Source organism: Haliaeetus leucocephalus, unplaced genomic scaffold (genome assembly GCF_000737465.1).
Source record: "Haliaeetus leucocephalus isolate CR32 unplaced genomic scaffold, Haliaeetus_leucocephalus-4.0 Scaffold351, whole genome shotgun sequence".
NCBI classification, from domain to species: Eukaryota; Metazoa; Chordata; class Aves; order Accipitriformes; family Accipitridae; genus Haliaeetus; species Haliaeetus leucocephalus.
In genome coordinates, this window is record NW_010972787.1 from 7,877,883 (window position 1) to 7,904,730 (window position 26,848).

Sequence of the window (26,848 nt, forward strand, 5' to 3'; positions counted from 1 at the left end):
GCACAACTTGAGGCCGTTTCCTCATGTCCTATCTCCAGCCACCTGACAGAAGAGACCAGCACCCACCTCACTACAAGCCCCTTTCAGGTGGTTGTAGAGAGCGATAAGGTCTCCCCTCAGCCTCCTTTTCTCCAGACTAAACAACCCCAGTTCCCTCAGCCGCCCCTCATAAGACTTGTGCTCTAGACCCTTCACCAACTTGGTTGCCCTTCTCTGGACACGCTCCAGCACTTCCATGTCTTTCCTGCAGTGAGGGGCCCAAAACTGAACACAGGACTTGAGGTGCGGCCTCACCAGTGCCCAGTACCGGGGGACGATCACCTCCCTGCTCCTGCTGGCCACACTATTTCTGATACAGGCCAGGATGCCGTTGGCCTTCTTGGCCACCTGGGCACACTGCTGGCTCATATCCAGCCGGCTGTCGACCAGCACCACCAGGTCCTTTTCTGCCGGGCAGCTTTCCAGCCGCTCTTCCCCAAAGAGCATGCTTATTTCCCAAACTGATGTTAAAAAAGGGGAAAAAAAAAAAAAAAAAAAGTACTCCCCCCTAAAAATACTTAAAGAGAGTTTAGCGCTTCATATCTAGTCTTTGAACTTTTGGGATGGTAGAACCTGAAACTGAAATCCTGAACCTGGTGATGATTTTAGGATAGGTTTTTAATAGTTGTCTTTTTCAACAGGAGATGGAGATTAGTTGAAGGTGACTAGTTGATTCTGAAAGTGTAAGGTGTTTTCAGCTGTGGGAGTCAGTTCAAAGGTTTGAAATATCATAAGTTGTTTTGTGCTTATTAATGACCAGGAAGGTATGTAATTCTCTCATGGCACCTTTTTTTTCCTAGGGAGTAAGTTTCTTACTCTGTGCTGTCTCAACCCCCCTAAAACTTTCCAGCCTCAGCCCAAGGGTTGGTGTTTATCTTCTGTAAAGAAGAGAAAGGTCTTAATGGAGGCATTACTCCTTATTACCAGAATCTGATCTGTATTTAGGAAAGTGGGTAGTTTGTATCACAGCAGTGCGTGTCAGAAGTAAACAAAAGGAATTTATGCCTTTTTTTCCTCTTCTCTTTTAATCTTAGACTGGTAGCCTTAATGCAGCATGTTAGAGTATGTAATCAGATTATTAAACACAGTAGCAGTAAAAAAAAAAAAAAGGGAACTTCAGGAAATCTGAGAAAATAACAGATGGATCAATGTAATTATTCATTTCATTATCTCTTTCGCAGACATATCCTTTATAGCTTGCAGAATAAAAGCAATGTACATTTTATGTCAGGTGTTTAACCAATTATTTCCAAGGACTTCAAAAATTTTACAGAGTAGGTATCATGACCACTATGTAGTGGCTGATTTTTTTTCCACCTGTGTTGCTATAAAATATTTAATCTGGCCAATCTGGTGTTCCTTTGTTTCCAGTTAGTCTGGCACATATGGATTTGGGAGATACCTGGTGCTTCAGCAGCTGTGGCACTTGAAAAGCCTTTTTGAGAGTCCTGTTCTGTAGCTGAGTAAGGCAGGACTTCTGTACCCTGAACAGTAGCTAAAGTACCTGGTTACCTTCGTCCAGCCACGCTTTTTCTTTGCACTTACGTTTGGTGCAACCATTGACTTTTCTCACTACCTGACGTTCAGCTCGGACCCTGGTTGTGTTCCTGCCTTGCTGTTTGAATCGGGTTAGTCCAACCAGCGGCTCTCTGACTTTAACTGTTCGTTTGGACTATGTTACATTAAACTCCTGCAGTTGAAGGAACTTTGTCTTTCTTTAGCAAATAGTAAGAAGAGGATAGTTACCACCATCATGTATTTATCAAATATTAACTTATAACAGTAGTCAAAATCCTTAAGAATCAGATGAATAAGCCTGTATGAGTCAAACAGTTTTATCTGCCCATGAAACATCTTGAGGTGGCTGTGGGTACTTTCATAGTTACTTGTCCTTCATCTTGGTGTCATCTCCTGTATTGGTTTGAATTAGAGCAATACTAACATCATTTTGTTGTTGTTACTGGGTTTTTTTAGCTCTGTTCATTAGTTGAAACTGGCTTTGAAATGTCTATCTGTAGTCTATCTCTTATACTATAAAAAAGGCTTCTGCAAGGAAAGATTAGTCTTTCCTTGCAGACAGGTTTATAAAACTTGGTTAAACAGATCTTCTGAAGTTCATTAAGCAGAAATTTGCCTGTCTTGCTTATTGCAAAGACTTTTGGGTAGACAGTTTGTAATAAAATTGTGAAACTGCTGTATTTTGATATGTTAATTACACAACATTATGTGAAGTACTAAGTGTTGTTGAATAAGGGCATGCATAAACTGAATTCCTAATGTTTACTGATACTCCAGGTTGTGTGGTAGCATTTTTTGTAATCATCTAGATTGAAGCTCAGTCTTTGGCAGTCCCTTGCAGTCTGTTCTTGTGGTCCCCAACCAGAATTAATCTTGTTATCTGGTTGAAGGTTCACCTGACTAACTGCAGTATGAATCATAGCTTTTTGTTCTCTCTGAAAACACAGCACTGCATTGAAACTTTGGTATAAATTTGATTTTTACTTCTAGTTTACCTACATTAAAATACAGGCACTTTTTGCAGGACAAATATTTACAAAAGCCTGAGCAGTTGCATGTTGTAACTGGGGAAGCGCTGGAGTGTGGTCACTTTGTAGACAGCTGTCTTCTAGGAGACAGCATGTGAAGAACATTATCAGGGGCTTTCCTAGCATCTTTCCTGTATCTGAACTTGGTAGTATGTGTCCCTTTTGTGTGTCATCTTCAGTTACCCAGTGTTGGCTGTATTCCCATTTCAATGGGATGAATTCTGGACATCTTCTGAAAATAACTATTTGAAGAAAGAACTTGAGAAGCGTGCTTAATGTCTGCAGTTAAGCTCATTTCTGTATGTTGTAAATCACTATTTATTAAAAAGCTGAGAAGTTCACGCAGTTTTTACTTCTAGCAGAACCATACAAAGATTTGCAGTATTTTCAATATCAAACATGTACTTTCAGAATTTTCTGAGATTGGATCCTGTCTTTCACAACCAGTTGCAAGACTGCTAATATTTGGACAGTACTTCTGTAAGGAAATCTTAATAGCTTTACTTAGTAGCTATGTGGAATATTCTGTTTTCTGTAATTTGGAGCTGCCTGTGGTGGTGTTACTGATTATTACTCTTTGAAAAGATGGAAATTACTTCTCCTTTTTAGTTTTTTCCAGATTTGAGAATTTCAAATTAAAACAGAAGGAAAAATAATCTGTGGCACTTCAGTGTCATATAGCTTGTGTATGAAATGGTAAGCATTTGACCATAGTGGATTTTGTTATAAAATGTGATAAGGCATTTGGTCATCCGTGTCTTCTGTCACATGATTCTGTGTTTTCACATATTGTGAGTGTTAAGTCTAGTTTGGCTATGACCACATACGTGTTAAAATGCCTTTTCTAAAGACTGTCATGTTTTCATTATTTTCACATGGAACTTTTAACTTGGGAAATTTAAATCTTTTTTATTAAACTTGATTATGTGTTGATGATTGTGGTCTTGTGGTCTGGTTGCTGTTGTTGATGTGAAGGTAAATGCTTCTGTGTTGCATGAAAGAATAAATAGCATTTAAAATACGTATGTTACAGAAATGTTTCCTTGTGGTAATTTAAGGTCTCCTTAAAATTACTCTGACATAAGAAGTACGTTTAATTGTTCAGTCTGTGAAAAGGCTTAAACAGCTCTCTTACATATAAGTACCTTAAGCATCTAAACTGTTACATGAGAGAGAGAAGCTTTCAGCAAATCTGTAATAATATGAACTCTCCAGAAGTTGAGTAAAGCACTTGATATGGAAAATCCCAATTTAAATTTGAAAAAGAAAAAATGCATAGAGATCTGTCTAGAGACGTAGTGGAAGGTATGTGGTCTAGAGAGAGAGGGTAGCTGGTGAGTTTTGATAATCAAGTCCAACTCCCTGCTCCTTGCAGGACTACCTAAAACTAAACTATATGACTAGGAGCATCGTCCAGACACTCCTGAACTCTGACAGACTTGGTGCCGTGGCCACTTCCCTGGGGAGCCTGTTCCAGTGACCGACCACCCTTCTTGGTGAAGAACCTTCTCCTAATGTCCAGTCTGAACTTCCCCTGACGCAGCCTCATTCCATTCCCTCGTGTCCTATTGCCGGTCACCAGAGAGGAGATCAGCACCTCTCCCTCGGCTGCCCGCCGTAAGGAAGCTGTAGGCTGCCATGAGGTCACCCCTCAGCGATGAGGTCACCCCTCGGCCTTCTCTTCTCCAAGCTGAACAAACCAAGTGACCTCAGCCGCTCCTCCTAAACCTTGCCCTCGAGACCTTTCACCATCTTGGTCGCCCTCCTCTGGGACACACTCTAACAGTTTGATGTTCTTCTTCTATTGAGGCACCCAAAACTGCACACAGAACTCGAGGTGGGGCCGCACCAGTGCAGTGTAGAGTGGGACAATCCCCTCCCTCGACCGGCTAGCGATGCTGTGCTGGATGCACCCCAGGACTCGGTTGGCCCTTTTGGCTGCCAGGGCATGCTGTTGACTCATATTCAACTTTCCATCAGCCCAAACCCCCAGATCTCTTTCCGCAGGGCTACTCTCCAGCCTCTTGTCCCCTGATTTGTATGTATAATGAAGATTACACCCATCTCAGGTGGAGAATCCGGCACTTGCTCTTCTTAAATTTCAAACGATTGGTGATTGCCCAGCTCTTTAGCCTACCCAGATCTCTCTGTAAGGCCTCTCTACCCTCATGGGAGCCCACAGCTCCTCCTAGTTTAATATCATCAGCAAACTTACTTGATGTACATTCGATTCCTGCGTCCAGATAGTTTATAAAAACGTTAAAGAGTACTGGCCCTAAAATTGAGCCCTGGGGAACCCCACTGGTGACTGGCCACCAGCCTGATGTGACCCCATTTAGTGTAACTTCTTGAGCCCAACCCCTCAGCCAATTGCTCATCCAACGTATTATGGACTTGTCTAGCTGTTATGCTGGACATTTAGTCAGAAGAATACTGAGAGAGACAGTATCAAAAGCTTTGCTAAAACAAACAAAAAAAAAAACAACACACATCTACAGGCTTCCCTTGGTCAACTAGATGGGTGACTGTCATAAAAGGAAATTAAGTTAGTTACTTATAGAGAGGTTGTAGAGGAAGAACGGCCATGTAATGAAGTCTTAGCAAATGTAGCAAGCATGAGATACCTGTATTGCAGCTGATGGCCTGCCTTTTGAAGTAGGAAATATTTATTCAGCTAATTCAGCATTTACAGTCAATCTTGTGTCTATTTTCCTAGCTTTTATGGTTTGAGATTAAATTCAGGTTATTGATCTGAGGAAAAATAGGTTTTATGTTAATATCGTTAAATATCATTATTAGTGGTTTTAATAAATAATTATTAATGATTAATTTTCAAATGTAGATTATTAAAGATATATGTTTATATGCAAATGTAGTGTCTCATAGAAATTAACCCAGCTGTATTAAAAAGAAGGGGATCCTAAAACAATAAAACAAGAAGTGGAAAAAATTAACTTTCTTATAGCATTTTGCAGGATTTTTAAAAATTCCATTCTACCAGTGATCTGAAGTAAGCTTTAAATGCTACTTAGGGTGTCTACTTATACATGAAATGCATGTAGTTAAAAAATATAAATATTTAGGGAAAAGATTACAGTGTTTTCACACTGCTATTGAGACTGAGCATGATAAATACTTTATATTGAATAAGTTTTGATGTATTTTTAAGAATCCTGTAAGTTCAGTTTTTTGAAGAAATTAATGTAATTTGAGAATAATTATCAATGAAGTAATATCTAAAAGGACCTATATAATGTTTTTGGAAAATTACATTGTAAATATGATTTGGTCTGGAATATCAAGAAACTAATCAGATGAGAGGACTATGTGGAAATTTCTGTTCAGTCATCTAAGATATTTAACATGTCTTGACTAGGAGGGCAAAGGTTATGGGAATTGTGATAATAGGGTACTTTTCACCAGCTGTTTGCTTTTGCATACTGGCTGTGTTGTCCTAGATTGTTAAAGGTGGTTTGAATAGCTGCCTTTTTTTTTTTAAGCTGTTAGCATTAATGAAAGGGCATGCTGTCTTGCTCTTAGTATGTCCCTCAAACTGTGAGGCATTTTTGTATGTAAACTTAGCCTTTCTTATATGCTTAGACTATTACAGCTATACTAAGGCTGCTTTTTTGTGGTAAAATTTTTATTTTGATTGGAGTGACTCTGAAATCACTTCTTAAAAATGCAATTAATATGATCTTTGTTGCTTGACAACACAGTAAGTTCGTTACAATTCTAACTAAAATCAGAGCAAATGTTATTAATAAAACTGTTTCATATAATAAGGGATCTTGAGTGTTTGCCAATATGTAGTCCGCTTTAAATGTGCTTGTTCCCTAAGTGGATAATTTTAGTCAAGTATATTCTGTGCACACCATGGGCCCGTTTGTTCTGGTACAAGTCTGTAAAAACTAGGGAAGCCATGGCTCCCCCCACTTCTCTCTTCTACCAAGTGAGCAAGACGGGATCCAACAGCATTCAATCCACGATGCTCCAATCTCAGATCTTCACCTCTGCCTCCAGACCAAAAAAAACCACTCCATCCCCCAAAAAACCTCCACCCAAGGCAATATAATCTTAAATCAACCTTTGAAATCTTTACAATCTTTAGTGATTTTAAGTCAATTAAACCTCCTCTTGTAGTGCCAGTGTAGAGTGGTTGACGTGGCCTTAAACCAGAGTGAAACGAGACCAGGGAGCGATTCTCCCCCTCTCCCACCTCCTGACTTCTCCCCACGTCAGCTCATGGTCCTTTCTGCAGTTGGATTGCCGGCTTACACGGGCTGCTTCAGCACAGCCACCGCTACCAGAACCTCACGGGGGGGATTTTGCACGCATTGAGCTGCTCTTGTGTTGCAGTAACTACTTAGCTTTCATTGACTTCAGGTTAGGAGGGAGGCTGGTAATGAAGCATCTTTATTAATGAGAGAAAAATAAAATTTAAAGTTCTCCGTGTCAATCAAACTTGGAGTGTGTTAGTAAAATGCTGATCTGAGTCATCAACAGAGGGAGGGAGAAGTGTCTAAGCTAGATGAAATTTGCATCAGTATTGTCACTGGTATTGAAAGTAGTAGTATTTACAGTGCTAGAGATTACTTTTCAACACAGAGGAGACATTTGGAAGTTGCGTGACAGTATCTCAATGGATGTTTCTTTCCACACGGAACTCCATAGGAGAAGCATTCAGAAATAAACCCTCAAGTCTCGTGTGGGACTGAAGAGGGAGTGATGTACGCTGCTTAAGGATAAGTTAAGGTGAAGTCTGACGCCAGAAGTTTCACTGGCACTTCTTGGAGGACAAATTGATACAGCTTCAGGTGCTTTCAAGTCATAAACATTTTTGACACAGCCGTACTTCATTTGCAAACATTATGGTTCTGAGTAGGTGCAATATCCCTGTTACAAAAAATTAGTTGGTTTCCAGAGCATGCCCTCTTTTTCTCTGGGAGTGATGCCCACTTTATGATTGAGCTATTAATTTTCTTCCAGTTGTTAAGAGCAGTCAGAATTTGGTTTTGCAACTTTTCTTCTGCTTTAATTCTGTTTAGCTAGTTATGAGTAAGTACATTTTCTTTTGTGGATTTTCCTGCTGCCTAGACAAATGAGAAATGTGCAGAAAATACAGAAACAGAATAATTGGTGAATTACTTAGACCTTCAGAATCAGAACAAAGCAATCCATTGTTTATAAATTATTAAAAAAATAGAACAATTTAATCTGGCTACTGGAGTTCAAAGTTCTGGTAGTGCTAATAATATGGCTGGAAAAAGTTTTTTTTTCCTCTTCCATGTGCTTCTGTAACTTCTGTTATGGAGAGGATTTATATGTGAAATTTTTGAGGAGATAAGCCCCTGACTATGTATTAAATTGCAATACCCCAATAAGAAGTAATGGAATAATTAGTTGTTTCATTAACTGAAACAACTGAAAGTGAAATAGTTTATTTGCAGAATACAATCGTTGATTATTGCATGTATTCAGTAAGTCAAGAATATAATAAGATTTGCCATGTAGTAAAAGTTGCGGGCAGTACTGGAAAGGGAAACGCTTGAACTTTTGATCAAGATTGTACAGTCATTTTAATGGCTATGTTCTTGCAAAGTTCTCATCTGTTTACACATGGGGTGAATTATTATTTAACTTGGCATACTCACTTCTGATTATTATCTATTCAATTAAAGAGTAACTGAATAAATTTTCTAGTTTGCCAGTTGATAATGGTTTCTGAGGACCTCACTTCTGAAAGAGCTTTTATGGATTATTATGCTTTTTCCCATTTATATAACAGTTCCATTTCCTCTGGAGTAACATTTTCACCTAAATCAAGTACTGATTCTGTTTTACACCAGCCAAAAGGGGAAAAACCTACTCTCAATGTTAATCATGATGAACTAAGACATATGTCTCTGAAAATGTTTGTGTACATTTTGATATAAATAAAAATTACTATATTTTATTAATTATAAATATTATAAATTAATATTAAATATGAATTAATATAAAATGATGCATTTCTTAGGGTAAAATAATAGCAAAAATAATACTTTCAGATTGCTTTTCTCAAAGTATCTTTGTTGCTCTTTAACATTTCACATAGTCAAGTTTCAATTTGGGATGTTTAAAATGAGATCTGAAAAGTCCTTTTGATAGATTGTGCTGGGCTTATAGTAATAAATAAATATCTTTAAAGGGTGAACTGTAGCTACAGTTCCTTATTATATTTTATTCTCCTTTCTAAATTGTGTAAGAAGTTGAAGGGGGAGGGAAAGTAACTGAATCCAGCCATTTGAGGAGACCTTGTTTAGAAGTCCTTTCCTTTGCTTTTATTACTGCTTAGTATTTTATACTTTTCTCTCAAAAACAAGGAGTGTATAAGTGCTTTTAAGATGATGCAAAACCAGTCAAATATCAAGTTTGACTGGTGACTTGTGTGAATTACTTCTAATTTGATTTTTTTACTTTCTCATTTCAATTAGGTGAATAGAATGCTGGGGTTTTTTTGTCTTTTTATTAAAGAAGGTGTATTAAACTCCTTGTATTCTAATTTCTTTTCTAAAACATGATTGAGAAATATGTTAGGCATCTCCAAACATAATCACTTTAAATGAAAACTGATTATTTTAGAACAAATATCTTCATTAATAAGACATGGCTACATAGAAGGACTGCAATTAAAAATGGGTTCTAATACTATTAAAACCCTCTTTTCTTACAGCCTCCCTCCTTTTTTTTTTTTCTTTGAATCAGAGACACTTTTTACTGATAAGAATTTACATCTGCTGCATAGAGGTAAATCTTATTTAAGCATTGAGAAAAAAAATTGTCATAAAAATATTTGTACTTTGGCAAATATTTTTAACCAAGAAGAGTACCATAATACATAGATTATGTGATTTGAAATTATATTAAAGTTTTGTAAGTATCACCTAAACATAACAGTAAAAGAAAAATCATACACATCTCTAAGAAATTTCTGTTTTAATGCAATGAAGAACACTTGATTTTCCTCCACTGTGTAACATCTGCCATTGTAATTATTGACACTTCAGTTGTAGGTGTCTTGCAATCAACTGATATGTGATCTCAGTTTTACCCAGTTACATGATGCCTTACAAACAATGCTTAGTACAGCTGGAGCTGTGCATCTGGTTTTGCAGATGGAGTGTTTGAAACTCAGACCACAGGAATATTATTTTCAAAATCTGGGTCTGAGTCTTAGAGAGACCACAAGAGTGCATCCTTAAGTGTTCCCTCCAAGTTTCAGCCTGCATTAGTTGAGTAAATGGTGAATAAGTATAGTATCAAAACATGGAAGAAATGCCGAGATGTGATGGAGTATTTTGCTGAAAAGAGATCTTACTTGTTAACTATAATTTTTGTAAACATTTCTCTTGTGATTTTTGAGTAAACCAACTAAGAGATAATGTGTTGCTGAGAGAATGTGGTACTTTTTTTTATGTTGTTTGGGGGAGGAGAGGGTTTAGTATTCTAATTGTTTATTAGTGGAATTATCCTTTCATTTAAAACTGTGTTTAGCAATTATGTATAAATATAGTTTATGATGGGAATCATAAATGGGAAGAGATATTTGGTATTGTTTGCAGAGAAGTATGGTACTCATGTTACATACAGCATTTATGATGTGGACATATTTGCAAGAATGAGTATGTGGTGCAATAACATTTTTGGAAGGTTTTTCAGAAGCCTATTTCCTCCGTATCTCATGAAGTGTAATAGAAGGACTAACTTCATTTCATATCTGCTGCCCTATATTAACTATGCTCTTTCACAAATGCTCTTATAAATGGCCTCAGTTACATTAGTTCTGTGAAAAACCATTTTGGTTCTTAGTAGCAATCATAAAAGCAAATTAAATATTAGGAGTCATTAATAAGGAAAAGATGAGCAAAACAAAGCATTTTATGCAACTGTATGAATGAATGATATGTCTGTATTTTGAATGTTGTTTGCAGTTCTGGCAATTTCTAGTCTCAAAAGAACTAGCAAAAAGTATGAAGGATAAGAAGGGTGATTAAATATGGATTTCAGATGAGGAGTGACTTAGTAAAGTAGGACCGTTTGCTTTTCAAAATGCAAGAACTAGAGGTCTGAAATGAAATAATCCTATATCAGATGTATAACAAGGTATTTTTACACAAATCATGAGGAAAGTGTGGGGCTCATTACTATAGGATGTTAAGGACCAAAAAGATGAGGGTCCAGAAGCTAGAGAAATTAATGGCAGGAAATCCATCAGCTTGTTGAAACAAAGACATTATTTCTGGATCAAGAAGTTCTTGTGTCACAAGTAGTGGGAGGCTGGGACTCTATAATGGAGAAAATTCAGTATATGCTTATCCTGTTCTTATACTTTTTGTAGATATTTAGCATTTAGCCACTGGGATGGGTTAGGTAGACCTTTTTGCTGGTTTTATATTCTTGAACAGTAGTTCAAACAGATACACCAGGCAAACACAATGGGAGAACTAGTGCAATATTGAGATAACCTTGTTCTCTGTACGGGGACTTCCTACTGCAATAATTTGGTTTCATTTCCTTATGGGTTTCATTTTTAGAAAAGTGGGTATATATTTTTCAAGTGCTGAGATGCTCTGTGTAACAAACTAAAGTCATAATACTAAGTAACAAAAATAGGGAGGAAACACACATATAGTATTAGAATAAATCAAAATTTTCACTCTTATTTTGGCTGTAGGTGCATAACTGCACCTAACTTTAATTATGTTACCCTTGTCTCTGGATAATGTAAAAAGCTGAAAAATGCAAACAGTTGTACATAAAATGGTGTGCAGTTTGGGAAAGCTAAACAATTAAGCGATCCAGCAAGCTTCTTGCATAAGGGAAGCTGACCACTGATAAATTGTTTCTTATGCTTATTTATCTGCCTTTTGGTTTCCTCCTTTTAAATTATCTTTTGTGGTTAGATATTTTATCTGGTTAGAGTTGCATTATTGACCTCTCCTATTTTGCTGTATATCTGGCCTTTGTTCTTGACTGTGTTATCTTCTACAGGTTAAAGAAAAGATTTCATTGGATGAAGATCTGCATAATAAATTAAAAAGGAGGGTGGGGGGGGAAGGCAATTAGGATGCACTTCTGGCTTTGTAAAACAACTGTCATTGTGGTCTCTGTGGTGGCTCCTTTAGCGGTTGAGGTTTTAGGTTTTATCCTTGCTATAAATAAAAAAATATAAGATAAAATACAGTTATCAAGGGAACAAAGTAAGCTTTGAGGTAAAACCATGCTTGTTTATACATTTGATTGTGCTTATTTATTAAAATATAGCCAATAGGCATTTCAGTCGTTAACAAGATTTAGGTAGGTTCTACAAGAAGGCTTTGTTCAAGCTCCATTAATAAGTTTAACTCAATTATAGATTATATTTTTTGTTATTATTTGCTGGAATCTATATATCTTTTTAATAGAAGGAATGTTGACTGGGGCTTCCTCGTTTACTGTTGGCTCTCTTTTACCTAGTTATGTCACATGTAGAGAATTAAATGGAACTGTATCACATGTCCAACCTTTGTTTTATAAAGAGTCATTGTACAGAAATGAGCTAGGGCTTTTCACTGTGCCTAAACACTGGGTTGTTTTCTTCTGTGCTAACTTCTGGGAAAAAAATGCTGTATGGTAAGTAGTTAATACTTTTGGCATCTAATTAAAAATGGAGGATTGTTGAAAATGAGCATGTTGAAATTGAATGTAGACCTTCACAAACTGGTGATGAGCATTGCTGTTGGAAAGTTTCAGAATAGTGATGCCAAAAATGTTACTAGGTATCTCAAAATTATTGATGTAAATGAGCAACAGGATGTTGAGAATTAAGGACGTTTGTTCTTCCCATTAAGCTCCTGCTTTTCAGCAGCATGAAGTGGAGGGTAAGACCACAATTGCGCACCTCTCACTTCAGTATTGTTTGAGATCAGGTATCCCCAGCATTGTGGGGTATATCACTCTATCATTAATTAATGTGAACAGGATACTTTTGACACCTATATGTATCAGTTGGAAAATGGCACTGTCATAACTAAGTTCATTGGAATTGTTCTGCTTTTAAATATTGCATAGCCATTGATTTATAGTTTCCAGGCTTTTCAGAGTCTTGGAGTGTTCTGCGACAAGAAGGAAGTGCTTCAGTTCAAAATAAAAGCCGTTAAAGACCCTAAAGAAAGTGAAAATTTAGAGAAAGATGGACACGAGAATGGGACACTTTAAAAATGGATTATTTAATTTTGTAATAGGTAATAGATAGCTTACTCTTAACGAGAGGAATGTAATTCCTTTCCTTACTAAGCAGGAGTGCAGTGGTATAAAAACAAAGCAAGCTGTGTTAATGGCAAGTGGTATTTAGCAAGGTAAGTGAATTGTGTATGTAGATTGTTTTATAGAAACCTGCTTGAACTATGAAAGCTCCTTAGGTTAAACTTCTTTTTCTTTAGGTTCAAATAGTCATATCCTTTAGAATAAAAAGTAGATTATTTCTTGGCTAGCTGCTGAATATCTCAAGTAACCAAATTTCATTTAATATGACGGAACATGTAATTAGGGAAATATTTTTCTCCATAGGTTCTCAGTAGGGACAGAGGATGTAATACTGTCCCAATCTGTTAGAGTGTATTGGATAGAGACCTGCTTCATACCGGCCATCAAGTGACAGGTCATACTGTGTCAGTTTGCAGGGGATGCAGAACGGAAAGCCCTGGGTGGGCTGTAGTCTGCCCGCTGTGTCCAGCAGGAGTTGCAGAAGAGATGCTATGGGGAGGCGCGCGCAGGAGGGCTCCTTCATAGTGAGGAAAAACAGGTAGTGACAGCAGAGATCAACCGCTTTGCCTCTCTGATTACCTCATGGGGAAGGAGGAGACAGCAAGAGAGCCTGCAGGCTATTAGTTTTAGATTTACAGGCCAAGGGGCAGTCCATGATGGCTGTTTAGAAGAACAGAGTAGGCCAGATAGATCTTTGTCCTGACAGTACATCTTAGCCAATGTGTGGAGGTATAACATACAGCACAGTCCTCATTGTTATTGTCCTTTATTGCATTTTTTCTTCTATAATCTTTAAGTTGTGCATCCTTGATGTGCCTGGGAACCATCCCACAGACTATTCTGAAATAAAATCCACAGCTTTCCAAGACTATAATTCCATTAACTGTATTGTCGCAATTTATTCTAGTCACAGAATGCACCTGCGAGTTAACAAACAACAAAAAAAATTACTTGACAAGTACATTTGAATAATAACAAATGTTGTTATCCATGAAAATAAAAACCAAATGTCTTGATTTACTGGAGACTTCTGTTGACTAAAATAATCTATTAGTATTTATAGGAAATACATTCTGTTCACTTCTGTATGTGAAGTTGGGGAAGCAGGAGTGTGTGTTGTAGGATTATTTCAGTTGTTTTCTTTTAAAAACAGACACTGCTATCTGCACAAACATTTTGTGTGATACTGTTAGTTGTGCAATACAAATTAGATTAAAAACTGTGTAATTATTGCAAGTTTAATGTTTCTTAGTCTTTCAACTTTTTTGGTGGTGTTCTCTGAAAACTATATTAAACCTCTGCAAGGTTTGCTTTACAGAGATAATATGTTATTCGAACTACTTTAAAAAACAAGAAGTACGTATACCTTGTGACTCTTGAAAAAGGTTGGGTTTTTTAAGCCACCATAAAGAAATTGATAAATGGCTGAAAAATAAGTAAGAGTTGCTGGTGACCTATTACATTTGGCTCTGCAAGCCACAGTGGTGCAAGTGCATAGTCTTATTAGCAGAAGAGGCTACAAAAGTAGTTGCAAAAGCCATTTATTTTCTCAGAGTGCATTTGGTCTGTGACTTCGGTAACTTTCAGTTAATTCAATTTCTGTTGCTTCTCTTCTGGCTTGGAAACAAAAGAAGATGAGTTAAAGCAAAAGCAAACAAACCAAACAAAGCACAACCCCAAGCACCACCAAAAAACTTGTTTTAAAGTATAACTGGTTATTGAAACCTGGAAATCAGAAGCTTATTATATAACCTGTCATGAGCTTACACTGTACTTGCATGTGTATCGTGCGCTTAAAGTGAAATTTGTGAAAGTGAGAGAAGAGAGCCAGGAATAGGCTATCAAGTATTATAAGCAAAATGAACTAGGAGTATCTGTTTAATAATACCATGTTTCGTGCTCCTTGAGCTGTGTTCATTTATCAACATCTTTGTGGTCCGTAAAAATCAATTTTGAATTTTTGCGTTCACAGATGTGGCAAACCTAAGCTACTTGGTTTTGCATGTTAAAGTAAATGGTCGTTAACTGTTCCCTTTTTTGAGGTAAGGAGGTCCCCTTATCGAACAGGCTGATGTCTGTTTGATTAAGTCTAGATCAGAAAGAATATATAAGAGGAACTAAACCAGACAAAGTAAAAATGAGTTAGTCCCAAGCTTGAGAATGGTTTTGATTTTACTTCACTGAAAAGAAACCTGCAAATTCTGTTTCTTAGTCTTTCAGTATTCCCGTTCAATATCTTGAACTAAAAGCTCATATTCTTCTGTGGCCCCAAAAGGTCTGTTGGAGAATGGTATAATAAAAGGGAAGAGAGTGTCCTTCTGGTGATGCAGGAACACTAGACAGGGTGGATGACTTCTGGTTTTGCGTTTTGGGTTAGGTACTTGTACGTAAAATGCCTTTGTCGGTCTTCATTTCCGTCAGAAGTGACTGGATTGCTCTTCCAGCTCTCCTAAGTGGGTAAAATTTGTCCTGTGTCACACTTTAAAACCAACCTCTTGCATTCCTTCTAAGGTAGGACTTTTTCTTTCAAGGAGTTAGTCTTGTGCTAGTGAAGCTTTTATGAGGGCAGACATTGGAACTTTATCAGACTAGTTTCTGTCCTACCCCTGAATCAAGCATTCTTTACAGTTAGGTAAAGAACAGCTACAGAACTTTGTGCCAAATAGCCCACTTTGTGGTTTTTGTGTTGTTTTTTCTTTTTCTCTCTAAGCCTCAGTGATACTAAGAAAAGGTCTGACTTTGTTAAGTACGTGTTCAAACAAGCAGGGGAGAGAAGGAGTTGAAATTTTCTCTTAGCAAACTATTAAGTCAAACTGTTAACTTTTAAGTTACACAGACTTGCGGTGTATCTGAGTGTAACTGATACTTGTCTCAGTAAATTGTATGAATACTTGACTGCAGTTGATCTACGATTGTTTTCGATGCTTTCATTTAATGCACACTTGCATTAATATTGGTATGCAGAATATGGTATAGCAGTGTACCCATAATTCTAACTTTAAGGTGTTCTCAACGTACCTCTACAATATTTTTCTCTTGATTTGACTTTTAGATCTGTGCCCCATTCAGGAGAGCAGTCCTGTGACCTTTTTTCCTTTGAAACATCTTTGGTATTTTATTTATTGCATTTCTATTTGATATTTATATTATCAGAAGATCAAGTTAGTGAAACACAACTATTCTGACCTGGATAATTATGTGTCATATATGTTACCACAATTCTCATGTACTGCAGTACTACAGCATTCCTCCTATAACAAATATAGTTCAAACCATGCCTTGATGTTGGGCTCTTTTTACACTAAATAATAGACTGTCCTTTCCATCCATCAGGGTTTTGTTGGGTTTTTTTTTCCATGAAGTTTCAGCTGAAGAATTTCAATGCCTCATGATGACAAAAAAATCAGACACTAATCAGGACTTAGTACAGGGGAGAGGTTTTCTGAGCAGCACAACAGAATTATTTTTTTCCCTTTCTTGCATCAAAGCAGCTTACAATTTTGATACTGAGAACTGATGAAGATCGTCTGGAGCAGTATCTCAAGACATGTGTAACTCAGTTTAAATACACAGAAACCTTCGTTTCTTAGGTACAGTTCCTTTAAGGGTGTTTCTTTGGGACAGCTTGCTGAAGTGACTTAATGTTACCATTGCCATTACTTAAGCATTACCATTGTCATTAGGTAATTATTGACAACTGCTATTCTGTAGGGCTTATTGAATGAGCAAACATTTTTTTCTGGGACTTGGGGAGTACTGGAATCATAGGGCTGGGCTGAATAGGTCTTGACAGACATATACCTCGTGTCTGCTACTGTCTATAATTATGCATTCTACATGTGCTTGTTATCTTTCGAAAGTGCCCAAAGATGAAAGTTCACACCCTCTTTAAGCAATGTATTACAGCCGCATTGTGCCAGCTTTGCCATGTGAAACTGCAGGATGATAGTTTAGATAACCACAGCATTTTTTTAAAGAAAGCTTCAATAGTGCCTAAAAAAACAATGTGTAATTTTTTTACAACAAAGGTGGTTTTAGTTTGACAATTGCTAGCTTTGTCTTTTCATTGTAGAAAATCTTACTGCTGGTGCCACCCATGTTATTTAGAACTGTCCTCCCAGAAATTAAAGGATAGTAGGCAGTTCTTGTAATAATTTTTACTGTCTCTTCCTGGTTTATGTCCCAAGGAAGCTAATGTCCTGAGACAGGTAACAATGACAACAGGAGGACATTGGTAAGTACAAAGTTAATCTTCATTGCTTATAGAGCCTTTGTTCTTTCACAGCGTACATTATCTTCCAAGCATTTCAAATAAATTTTTATTGTTTCTCTTCATGCTTGGAAAAAAGATCTGAAATCTAAAAAAAGAGGAAAAACTGTAGGTATTATCAAAACTATTGACTCATAGAAAATTACTGTAGGATGGGGAAGGGCATGATGAAATGCTTTCCCTGTATAATAGTGGTGTAACATGCAGGCTTGTTTGAAGCCGGGAATAAACGTGCTTTATAGGGTATTCAGAAAATTTGGGGGTTTGATGTTCTGAGACAAACATTGAAGTGTGATGTTTTTGGAAGAACTCAGCAGGCCATGCTCAAGTTTAGTTGGTCTCATACTCTTAAGCAGAGTCTGCTGTATCGGATTATAGTTTGACAATGTGTAATTTACAGTTTTTTCCCTTCAGCGCTTTGTTAAGACCACTTACACAAGATTCATTACAGTTTCCTGAACTGAGCAGTGCTGCTCAGCGGGCAAAACTGTGTAAAGTAAATTCGAGGACACAAGCCAAAAGTTTGAAACCGTGGATGGTTGATCCCAGCCAGCAAATAAACTATCTTACCTGCTCCCTCACCCCCCAGTGCCATGGGGGGAGAGACTCAGAAGAGCAAAAGCAAGAAAAACCTCACGGGTTGAGATAAAGGCAGTCAATAAGTGTGCGAACACCCAATGCAAAGGCAATCGCTCGCCACCTCCCGCGAGCAGAGTGATGCGGTGCCCATCTTTGTAGACCCCTGGTTTGGAGAGTGTCCCACAGCTGGAAGGACCATCCCTCTGGTCAGTGGGGTCAGCCGGCCCGGCTGTGTCCCCTCCCAGCCCTGCTGGTGGGGGGGGCAGGGGGAGAATCGGGCAACCCTGGCACTGGGTAAGCGGTGCTCAGCGATAGCTAAAACCCCGGGGTGTTATCAGCACTGGTTTAGTCACAAAGAGAGAACACAGCATCATGTGGTGAAGAAAATTAACTCCATCCCAGCCAGAGGCAGGACACAGATATACAGGAGTGCCCTCCTCCCCCAAAAGAAAATACAAGAAATTAAAGGTAAAGCTTCCCCTGAAATATTTTTAAGCTTTCATAATAACAAGCTCGTGCTTGGAAGTACCAAAAGTGAAGCTGAAAATGTTACTTCATTCAATTTTCTCAGCAGGTATAAAGGACATTTAAATTATTTTCTTTTCTCAGAATACCTTAAAATTGTTAATAAACTTATTAAGTAGTGTTCCCTCAGTGGCACGCTGCTGTGTGTGTACTATACATTATTCAGGATAAAAAAAGTTTTTGAAGCTAGAATGAATGAAGGCTCCTTTAAAAAGTGCACGCTAATGTGGAGAGTTACGTGCTGTTGTAGAGATTCACATGAGAATCAGTCTTTCTAGTACTGTCATTCGGTTGTAAACCACACTGTGAGCACACTGGGTAAGATTAATCTGACATAACTTTAGATGTTCCTGTCTGGACTAGCTGTCCTTTTATAGTCAGTGGAAAGTACTACATTCCCAGGGAGAGATTTATTTCATCCTAATGTTGCATCTAAAACCAGTGCGATAAATCACTTCCCAGAAGCTCCTTTTACTTTCCGTTGATGGCAAAGAGAATTTTGAAAATTACGCAGTTACACATACCTGTAATTCAGATATCTAAAGAACTCCATTCAACAATTAAGCATTTATAAATAATTTTTTTTAAAAAAAGAGGAATATATACCAGTTACGGAAAATACCCACTTTAAGTTTTTCTCTGTAGTCATATTGATATATTTAGGTTAATGAGTGCATGTGATCAGCACACATATTGGTCACTGAAATGTTTAATTTATTTCATTTAGCATTCTAAACAGTTTTACCTAAAGAAATCTTCATTCATGCAGCTGGAGAAGAATCTTCCTAAAAACCTAAATTAACTCTTTAGAAATGTAATGGTTTAGTTAATGACCAGAAAATAGTAACTTGGGGTTTTTTTCTGCTTGTCAAACTGCTTTTGTCAGATTACTATGTTTTAATGCTTGAATTGGAGCCCTGTCTTTATAAAATAAGCAGTTTGATTCCACATATTTTGAACTCTCACTGGTGGTTATGAAATCAATTCAGTGTTGTTTTGTGGAAAAGATGTTCCAGTTTGAACAACAATTATTCTTGAATGTTACATGATGGCTTTTGTTATCAAGGGTTAAAAGTTTACTAATTTTCTCTTTAAAACAACTAACTGATTTGGGATTTTAAGAGATTCTCACTCCTATCCCAGCTGGTTATTTCCAGCTCCTTCCCTGCGGAAATTTGTGCCAAACGCCAAGTCAGCTGTTTTGCAATGCCTAGAAAGATATATCAACATCAGGGAGAGGAAGAGAATTTTTTTTTTCCAAACTGCTTACCTCTTATACTTAGAAGGAAAGATTGTTTATTCTAATCATATATGTGTATGTTTTAACCTAAAGCTGTTCTCACAAACCAGTCCAAAACAGATGAAAATGGTTGTCATGTTGACTGTGATATGCCCTTATTTATACTTGGCTTTAGAAAAGGTAGAGCAAGTGTGACAGTAGTTAATTAGGAGAAGGAAGGAAGGAGTGCCTTGGTGCAGATCAGACCTGGATGTTGTTAGGGTTCTAGTAATGATATCATTGTGATAATTCAGTTTTTCAGTGGCACTGTCTAGCAAGTACTCTGGAATTTATATTCTTGATTTTTTGTTTAAATAAATTCAGATAGGAATCAAACTTGAAGGAAACTAGAAAGAAGTGCTTCTTTGGCAATGAACAGCAAATTTAGAGATTTAAATGTTTGAAGACTTCGGTTTATATAGTTTTAATATACTTTCTTTGATCAAGACAAATACATAAAATACAAGTCTGTTAATGTAGATGGAGGAAAAAGGGTTAAAATAAAGAGCTTTGGTTTTATTATAGATAAGTACAATCAAATTTCACTTTATGATGGATAAATGTGAAACTGAAAAAATATCTGCCAGGCCTAAAGTGGGTAGAGATTAAATACAAGACAAGAAGTAGTAGATGGTTATAGATAATACCTTTTCCTCCTTGTATGCATCCTTGTAATTAAGATGACATTTGAAGAAACCAAAAACTCTGCCGAAAATTGTGTTCTTGACAAGTAAAAGTAAGTTGCAGTTGTACAGGTTAATAGTTCTTAAGATTGCGAATCAGAGAGAAATAGGTGTAAAATGTTAAAAATAAACAGAAATGTCCAGTTTAGGTACCATGAAACTTCTTCCAAAGTATGCGTGCAGAACATGGCAAAATAGACCATTCTGAGAAATTTTTGATACTGCATCTGTTTAACATGAAAGTAATTGCAAAGAAAAATGTTTTATTTGATCTCCCTGTTGTTCAGATTTTCACATTTTATTGTTGTTATTGTGTATTTGTATTACTGTTTCATGCTTTCTTTAGCAGAATGCACTCATGTTTTTCATTTAACAAAAAAAAATACCAAATGCTTCTGAAATATGTTTTTGCATCTCATGCACTTCTTAAGCTCCTTATGTTTGACAGTTGTTCGGGTTTTTTTTAGTCACAGATGAAATTGTGTTGAAAAATCTTCATGTTTTCAGGGCTTTTTTAATAAAATGCTCCTAGAGTAAGTTCTGACCTCTGCTTGTTTGAATTATTTGCAATTCGGTAGTATTATCATCCTGATGTTCCATTTGTTTGCTTCTTCCAAGATTGACTGCCATCTTTCTTTTCCTTCCATGTTCATTTGATGAATTTTCAAGTTGAGAAGCTATCTATTGTTGGAGAAAAGGAGGCTGAGGGGTGACCTCACTGCTCTCTGCAGCCTCCTGAGGGAGGGACGTGGAGAGGGAGGTGCTGAGCTCTTCTCCCTGGGATCCAGTGCCAGGATGCGTGGGAATGGTTCAAAGCTGCACTGGGGAAGGTTCAGACTGGACATTAGGACACATTTCTTTACTGAGGGGGTGGTCAGACACTGGCACAGGCTTCCTGGAGAGGTGGTCGATGCCCCAAGCCTGTCAGTGTTTAAGAGGCATTTGGACAATGCCCTTAATAACTTGCTTGAATTTTGGGTCAGCCCTGAAGCGGTCAGGCAGTTGGACTAGAGATGATCATTGTAGGTCCCCTCCAACTGTAGCTATTCTATTCTATTCTCTCTTCATTTCAACCCATTCTTCAGAACTTGATCTGAAGAATCCGATGCTGAAGAATTCCAGTTTTCACAAGTAAACAGTTTAATTGTAGATGTTCAGCAGAACATATTTTACTCCATTTCAAGAACTGATCTGAATATACTATCAGACATACATAGACAACTTCTCTATTTTGGGGGAGTATTTCACCTCTGTCCTAGACCAAAAGGGTGTAAAAGACAAGCCTAAGTTTTGCACAGAGCGGCAGCTTAGGAAGAAACACTTTTATTGCATAGCATAATGAACGGCAGAAGCTTACTGAGGAATGGCCACAGTGTTCAGAAAAATGGAGATTCAGTGTAGTGCAGCTGCTTTTGAGGACGGTGGTGTAGGTTAAGATAGGTTCATTGGAGCAATTTGCAAGGAGTGTCAATCTGTCATTGTAAACAACCTCAGTATAGGGAAGATAGCCTAATTTGCTTATAACTGTCAGTTCAGTACCTCTTCAGGAGGAGTTATGTTTGTTGGCTATATTCATCTGACTTGGAACCATGATCTGAACATTAGTTTGCTGCTTTCATATCTCACAGATGTGCTGTGAAAGATGCAGAATAGTTAAAAAGTGATACATGAGCTTGACAAAGTACAAGCAATAATTCAGGATACTTAATCACTGTGAAAGGGTGGTCTTTACTGAATATTAAATGTTCACTTGAAGAATGCAAAGTAAGACTGAGTGTTTGACATAAGAAAAAAGATTGTATTTGAGATCTATGATATGGAAAGAGCACTGATTTATGGTATGGTATACTGGCTCCTGAAAGGATTTCTATCTTAGTGTTCATATTGTACTCTAGCTGAAATTTGTCTTACTACAGAAGTCTTCTACGTGTTATATTAAAAATAAGTTACTTTATGACAGTATGATTTAACTTTTTTGTGTGTGGTATTGCATCCAGAATTGCACCCAAGTTATAAAGTTGCAAATTCATTATGAATTTTTACAGTTGCCTACTGACAGTTTTTAATGTGGCGTAGTTATTTAAAGTAGTACCCACAGAAGATCTCTTTTCTGGCTGATAATAGCAGTTTTGAGAGCTTGTCATTTTGTACATATGGGTAAAACTATAATAATGTGGTATTACTTTGCATTTACTAACTTTGAACTCTTATATGTTGTTGCCCCACCACTTGATATCAGAATAATCTTTGCAGCTCTCAGTAGTTGGTGGTTTTTAAATGCATTTAATGATTTTTGGATCTTCAGCAAACTTTGTCCTTTCCTTAGTATATGCACTTCTTACCAGCTTATTATCACTGTGGTTCTCCACTGATAACTTCCCTCTGTTGTGAAGACTGACTGGTTATTCCTCTTTACCTACTGTCTTTTTGCTTGGGAAATGCAGGTGCAGCAATGTTGGAGAATGCTTTTTTTTTTTTTTTTTTTAGTGAATGTTCTTCTTCTTTTCTTGGCCGAAATATATTTTATTTTTCACATTTCAAAGCAGAGGTGGTTGCTTTGTATTACTTCTTGACCACAGTTTAACCATGGTCATTTATTTCTGTATACTCACTTCATTTTTGTTTAGATTTTCCTTGTTGTCTTAGACTTCTTTTTATCATGACTGTTAATATTTTTCATTTATGTTGATTTTTAGGATGACTACTTTAAAAAAGTAACCCTCCCCCTGCCTTCTTAAATTTTTGCCATCACTGGTAATTAGTTCATTACTTCATTTCCTTTATTGAGGAAGTTGATTTTAATGATAATTATGATCATTGTTAGTGGGTGAAATACAGTTAAACTGCAGTTAAAGGCAAATCAGGTACATTTTCATGTTTGCTTTGGTGAAATAAGCAGTCACTCTGATGGACTATAAATAGCTTGCTGTCAAATGGACAAGTAAAATAATTGTAGTACCTACTGGGTAGTTCATAGCGCCGTAGAAGATTCTCCAGAAAGCCAATTTTATTAGCATTCAGTGTATTTTTTGATGCAGATTCACTGTGATGTTTTATATATACACACACGGATTGTTTTTAATAATATTGAAAGATCCCATCACTTCAGACTCATACAGTGAGCTCTGTTTCAGTCTTTTAAGTGTTACATGTTAGTATATTAATTTACATTAGCAAACAAATAGAGTGTGAATTATTTAGTCTATTTTGACCATTCTGTGTTGATTTACATTAGCAAGAATTTTACAGTGAAGAGCATTTGAGGAAAGGGGGATCAGTCTGTATTGAACCTCTGCATTCCAACTGAGGTATTACTAGTTTTTTCCTTGGTTTTAGTCCATCTGTTATCAAAAACAAATGGTGGAATTCATCTCACCTAAATTAGGTATCTGAAAGTTGTACATTGAAATATTATCATAGAATTGTTGAGGTTGGAATGGGTCTCTGGAGGTTCTCTGATCCAACTCCTGCACAAGTGGGGCCAACTAGAGCCAGTTGTCCAGGTCTACATCCAGAGGGCTTTTGGATGTATCCAAGGATGGAGACTCCACAAATGCGATTTCTCATCCTAGATTTTCTGTGTGGAAAGAAACAGAAAGAAGTAGACACTTCCAGAAGGTGCTTCTTTTCATCCTAGGATAAGCATCTAAGAGAGTTTAATTGAATGTCTTCTACAGGTGCCTGTTTTACCTCTGAGTGTTTGTAACGTAATCTCAGAGGGGCTCATCCAGGTGGAGAAAGATCTGAAAAAAAAAACAACCCAGCCCAGATCGCTGGTGAAATGTGCACCAGTTACTGCTGTTTTCAGAGATAGAAACTCCACCCGAGTTTCTTGAATAGTATGGTGGTTTCCTCTGTAAAACTATTTCATGATGCTAAAGAATGACCATAGAAATACTGTGCCCACAGTTTTGACAGTTTTATTGCTTGTCCTTGGTACACATTATGTGTTTACCAAATATGCAAATATGTGATGTGCAGTCACAAGTTCTAAATTAGGATAATAGTTTTATTTGAATGTAATTAAATGTCTCGGGAGAACTAAGGAGGTAGTCGGCTTATATATTTAGTATATTAGAAGCTTTTATGTTAGACATTATAAATTGGTTATTAGCAATTAATTGAGAGAGAAAAAGTAATTTGCAAGTGGATGAAAAGTAGGAATTAGGGTAGAAGCCAAAGCTAGTCCTTGCTTAGTTGTATTAATTCTGTCTGAAGTTGGGGGCTGAAAGATGACTTTGAATATTAAGATAAGTTTAACCACCAAAAAAAGTTTGCCTAGTATTTCAGCTTGCTTCTTGTTTGGAGTTTAATTTGAAGGCAATACCAACTGCTTTTAAATAGGCTATGAAATAGCCCTCTGTTAAAAGTGACTGTTGAAATTATACACTTACAAGAGATGAATTCTTTGAATATCTTTAATTTAAAACATATTATTGCAATTTTAATTATATAACTTTCTGAAACAAATAGAAAAGAATGTCTTAAAATTATTTTAGAATTAATTTATTCTGTTCTTTTGCCTTTCTGAATTAGGTAATATATTTGCAGTTATTGAAATTTAACACTGGTGCTTTCAAAATTCTTCAAGGTTACTAGGATAAAGTAGGATGCATGAGAGTCAGGCTTTGTTTCCTTCAAAAGTGAAAGATGTTTCTGCCATTAAAAGGGGATTGCTTTTTTTAAACTAAGTTTCATATTCAATTCAGTAAGGTGTTTTGAGTTCATCTTTTTTAAGTTATGCAAGTGACTGATTGAAATTGGTGAATTCCATTCCTTTTGCAAATTTTTGCTAATTTCTTCCTTCCCCCCCCTCTTAAAACATGCCTGGTAGTTGTGCTATTTAACTGGAGCTCAGGACTTTGGATAGCATTTTGCAAGTACCTGGGTAGAGAGGAGTCAGGGAGTAATTTCATCAGTACTGCTGTTAAATCACTTTTCATCTGAGTGCTTGTTCCTCTCCCAGTGCTGTCTCTCACTTCCACCAGCAGTAGGTTTCCTTGGCCACATGATGAACTAATCTGTGATATAATTAAGCAAGTTTTCAATGTCTGCGTTGGTTCAGAGCAGATCACTGATTCTTTTTTGGAGCGTGACTGCACGACTGTTTGGGTAGTACAAGGGAAAGGGCAGTAGGGTCTTGCAAACTTGTAACTGAGGGCAAATGTTGGCTTCTATCAGGAGAAAACATAGCTGAGTTATTTTCAGTGTCTTTATGTTTCTGAGTAGGCAAATTTCTCTTCAGAGAAAGTCTCAACTGCTTTTGAGCTTTTCAGATTCTGGAGCTTCTGGGCGAGGCTACCATTTCAATTACAATTTCATTGTATAGGAAGGAATATTTCAAATATCTTCTGATTTTATTTAATGATAGTGTTGTATTCAGCACTATGACAAAATTGAAGGTAGTATTTTATGATATTAGGGTGTATATTTTGTACAAGCTGTGTTTTACATAGCATGATTATTAATTTGCTGTGTTACAGATCATGGCTGTGAGTTTCTCTATCAAAATAACCTCTCTTGCTGTGCAAAAAATATTCAGTGTTGGTCACAATGAAGGTATGAAAGACACTAAACTATGTATTTCACATTGTAATGCTGTTCTTGTTTTCTCTTGTAGCTGGTTGGCGGCGAATTTGATCTAGAGATGAACTTTATAATCCAGGATGCAGAGAGCATTACGTGCATGTCAGAGCTTTTGGAGCACTGTGATGTAACGTGCCAAGCAGAAATCTGGAGTATGTTCACAGCAATTCTCCGTAAAAGTGTCCGTAATTTACAGACTAGCACGGAAGTTGGTTTAATTGAGCAGGTACTGCTGAAGATGAGTACTGTGGACGACATGATTGCAGGTATAATTTGCCAACTGATAAAATAATTACTGCATTCTTGAACTGTCAACATTTTGTGATTATGGAAGGGTTTGGGATGTCTTGGTTTTTACTTAAAGTGGTATTTTTGTTAGTACTGCTATTGAGTCAGAAGTACTTTATCAGTTTCAGAAAAATGACAAATATATATTAGTTTAAAATAGATGTAGATACATTGTTTAAAATAACTGGCTGTTAATTCATCTGAGAAGATAATGTTATCTTAGTGATTAAAAAAAAGCAGTTTTGAACATAATTAAGAACAGTACATGTTAGACTTCTTAACAGTCAAGGTAATATTTTTGTTTTTAAGTGCATTGATCATTTTGAATTATTCAGATGTTAGAATTGTTATTGTGATCCACTTTAAACATAACCTACATCTGACAGCATATCAGAAATTATTCATAGCTTTGAATGCTGCACATTTGGATTATTTTAAACAGTCATTTCATATTGTGTGGCTGTGCTCCCTATAATATCTCTTCAGTTTTTATACTTGTGGTTTCTAACATCCTGTGATTTTTTACAGCTTTAAAAAAAGAGCATACTTTGTTTGCTTACTGAAAATAAGTGATGAAGTTGTTGCACAGCTAAGGTTTTCAGAATACTTTTGAAGGAGTTTATGCTATTCCATATTACGTCCTCTCAGCAGTAGGGTACAGATTGTAATCCTGAATTACTTGGTTAGAGGCGCAGGTTTGGATGTCACATTTAAATATGGCAGTTGAGAGCGACATATGATTAGTATTTATCTACTACTTATTTTT

General features: G+C 36.8%; 1 protein-coding gene across 2 annotated transcripts in view; it reads left to right on the forward strand.

Moving 5' to 3' along the window:
• The window catches only part of NBEA (neurobeachin), a 510,633-nt gene that overhangs the window by 69,571 nt on the left and 414,214 nt on the right, over window positions 1–26,848 (forward strand). For both annotated transcript variants that reach the window (XM_010572746.1, XM_010572747.1), the window contains exon 2: window positions 25,829–26,060. In XM_010572746.1, the coding sequence (XP_010571048.1) occupies window positions 25,829–26,060 (232 nt within the window). The remainder of the gene's footprint in view (window positions 1–25,828; window positions 26,061–26,848) is intronic.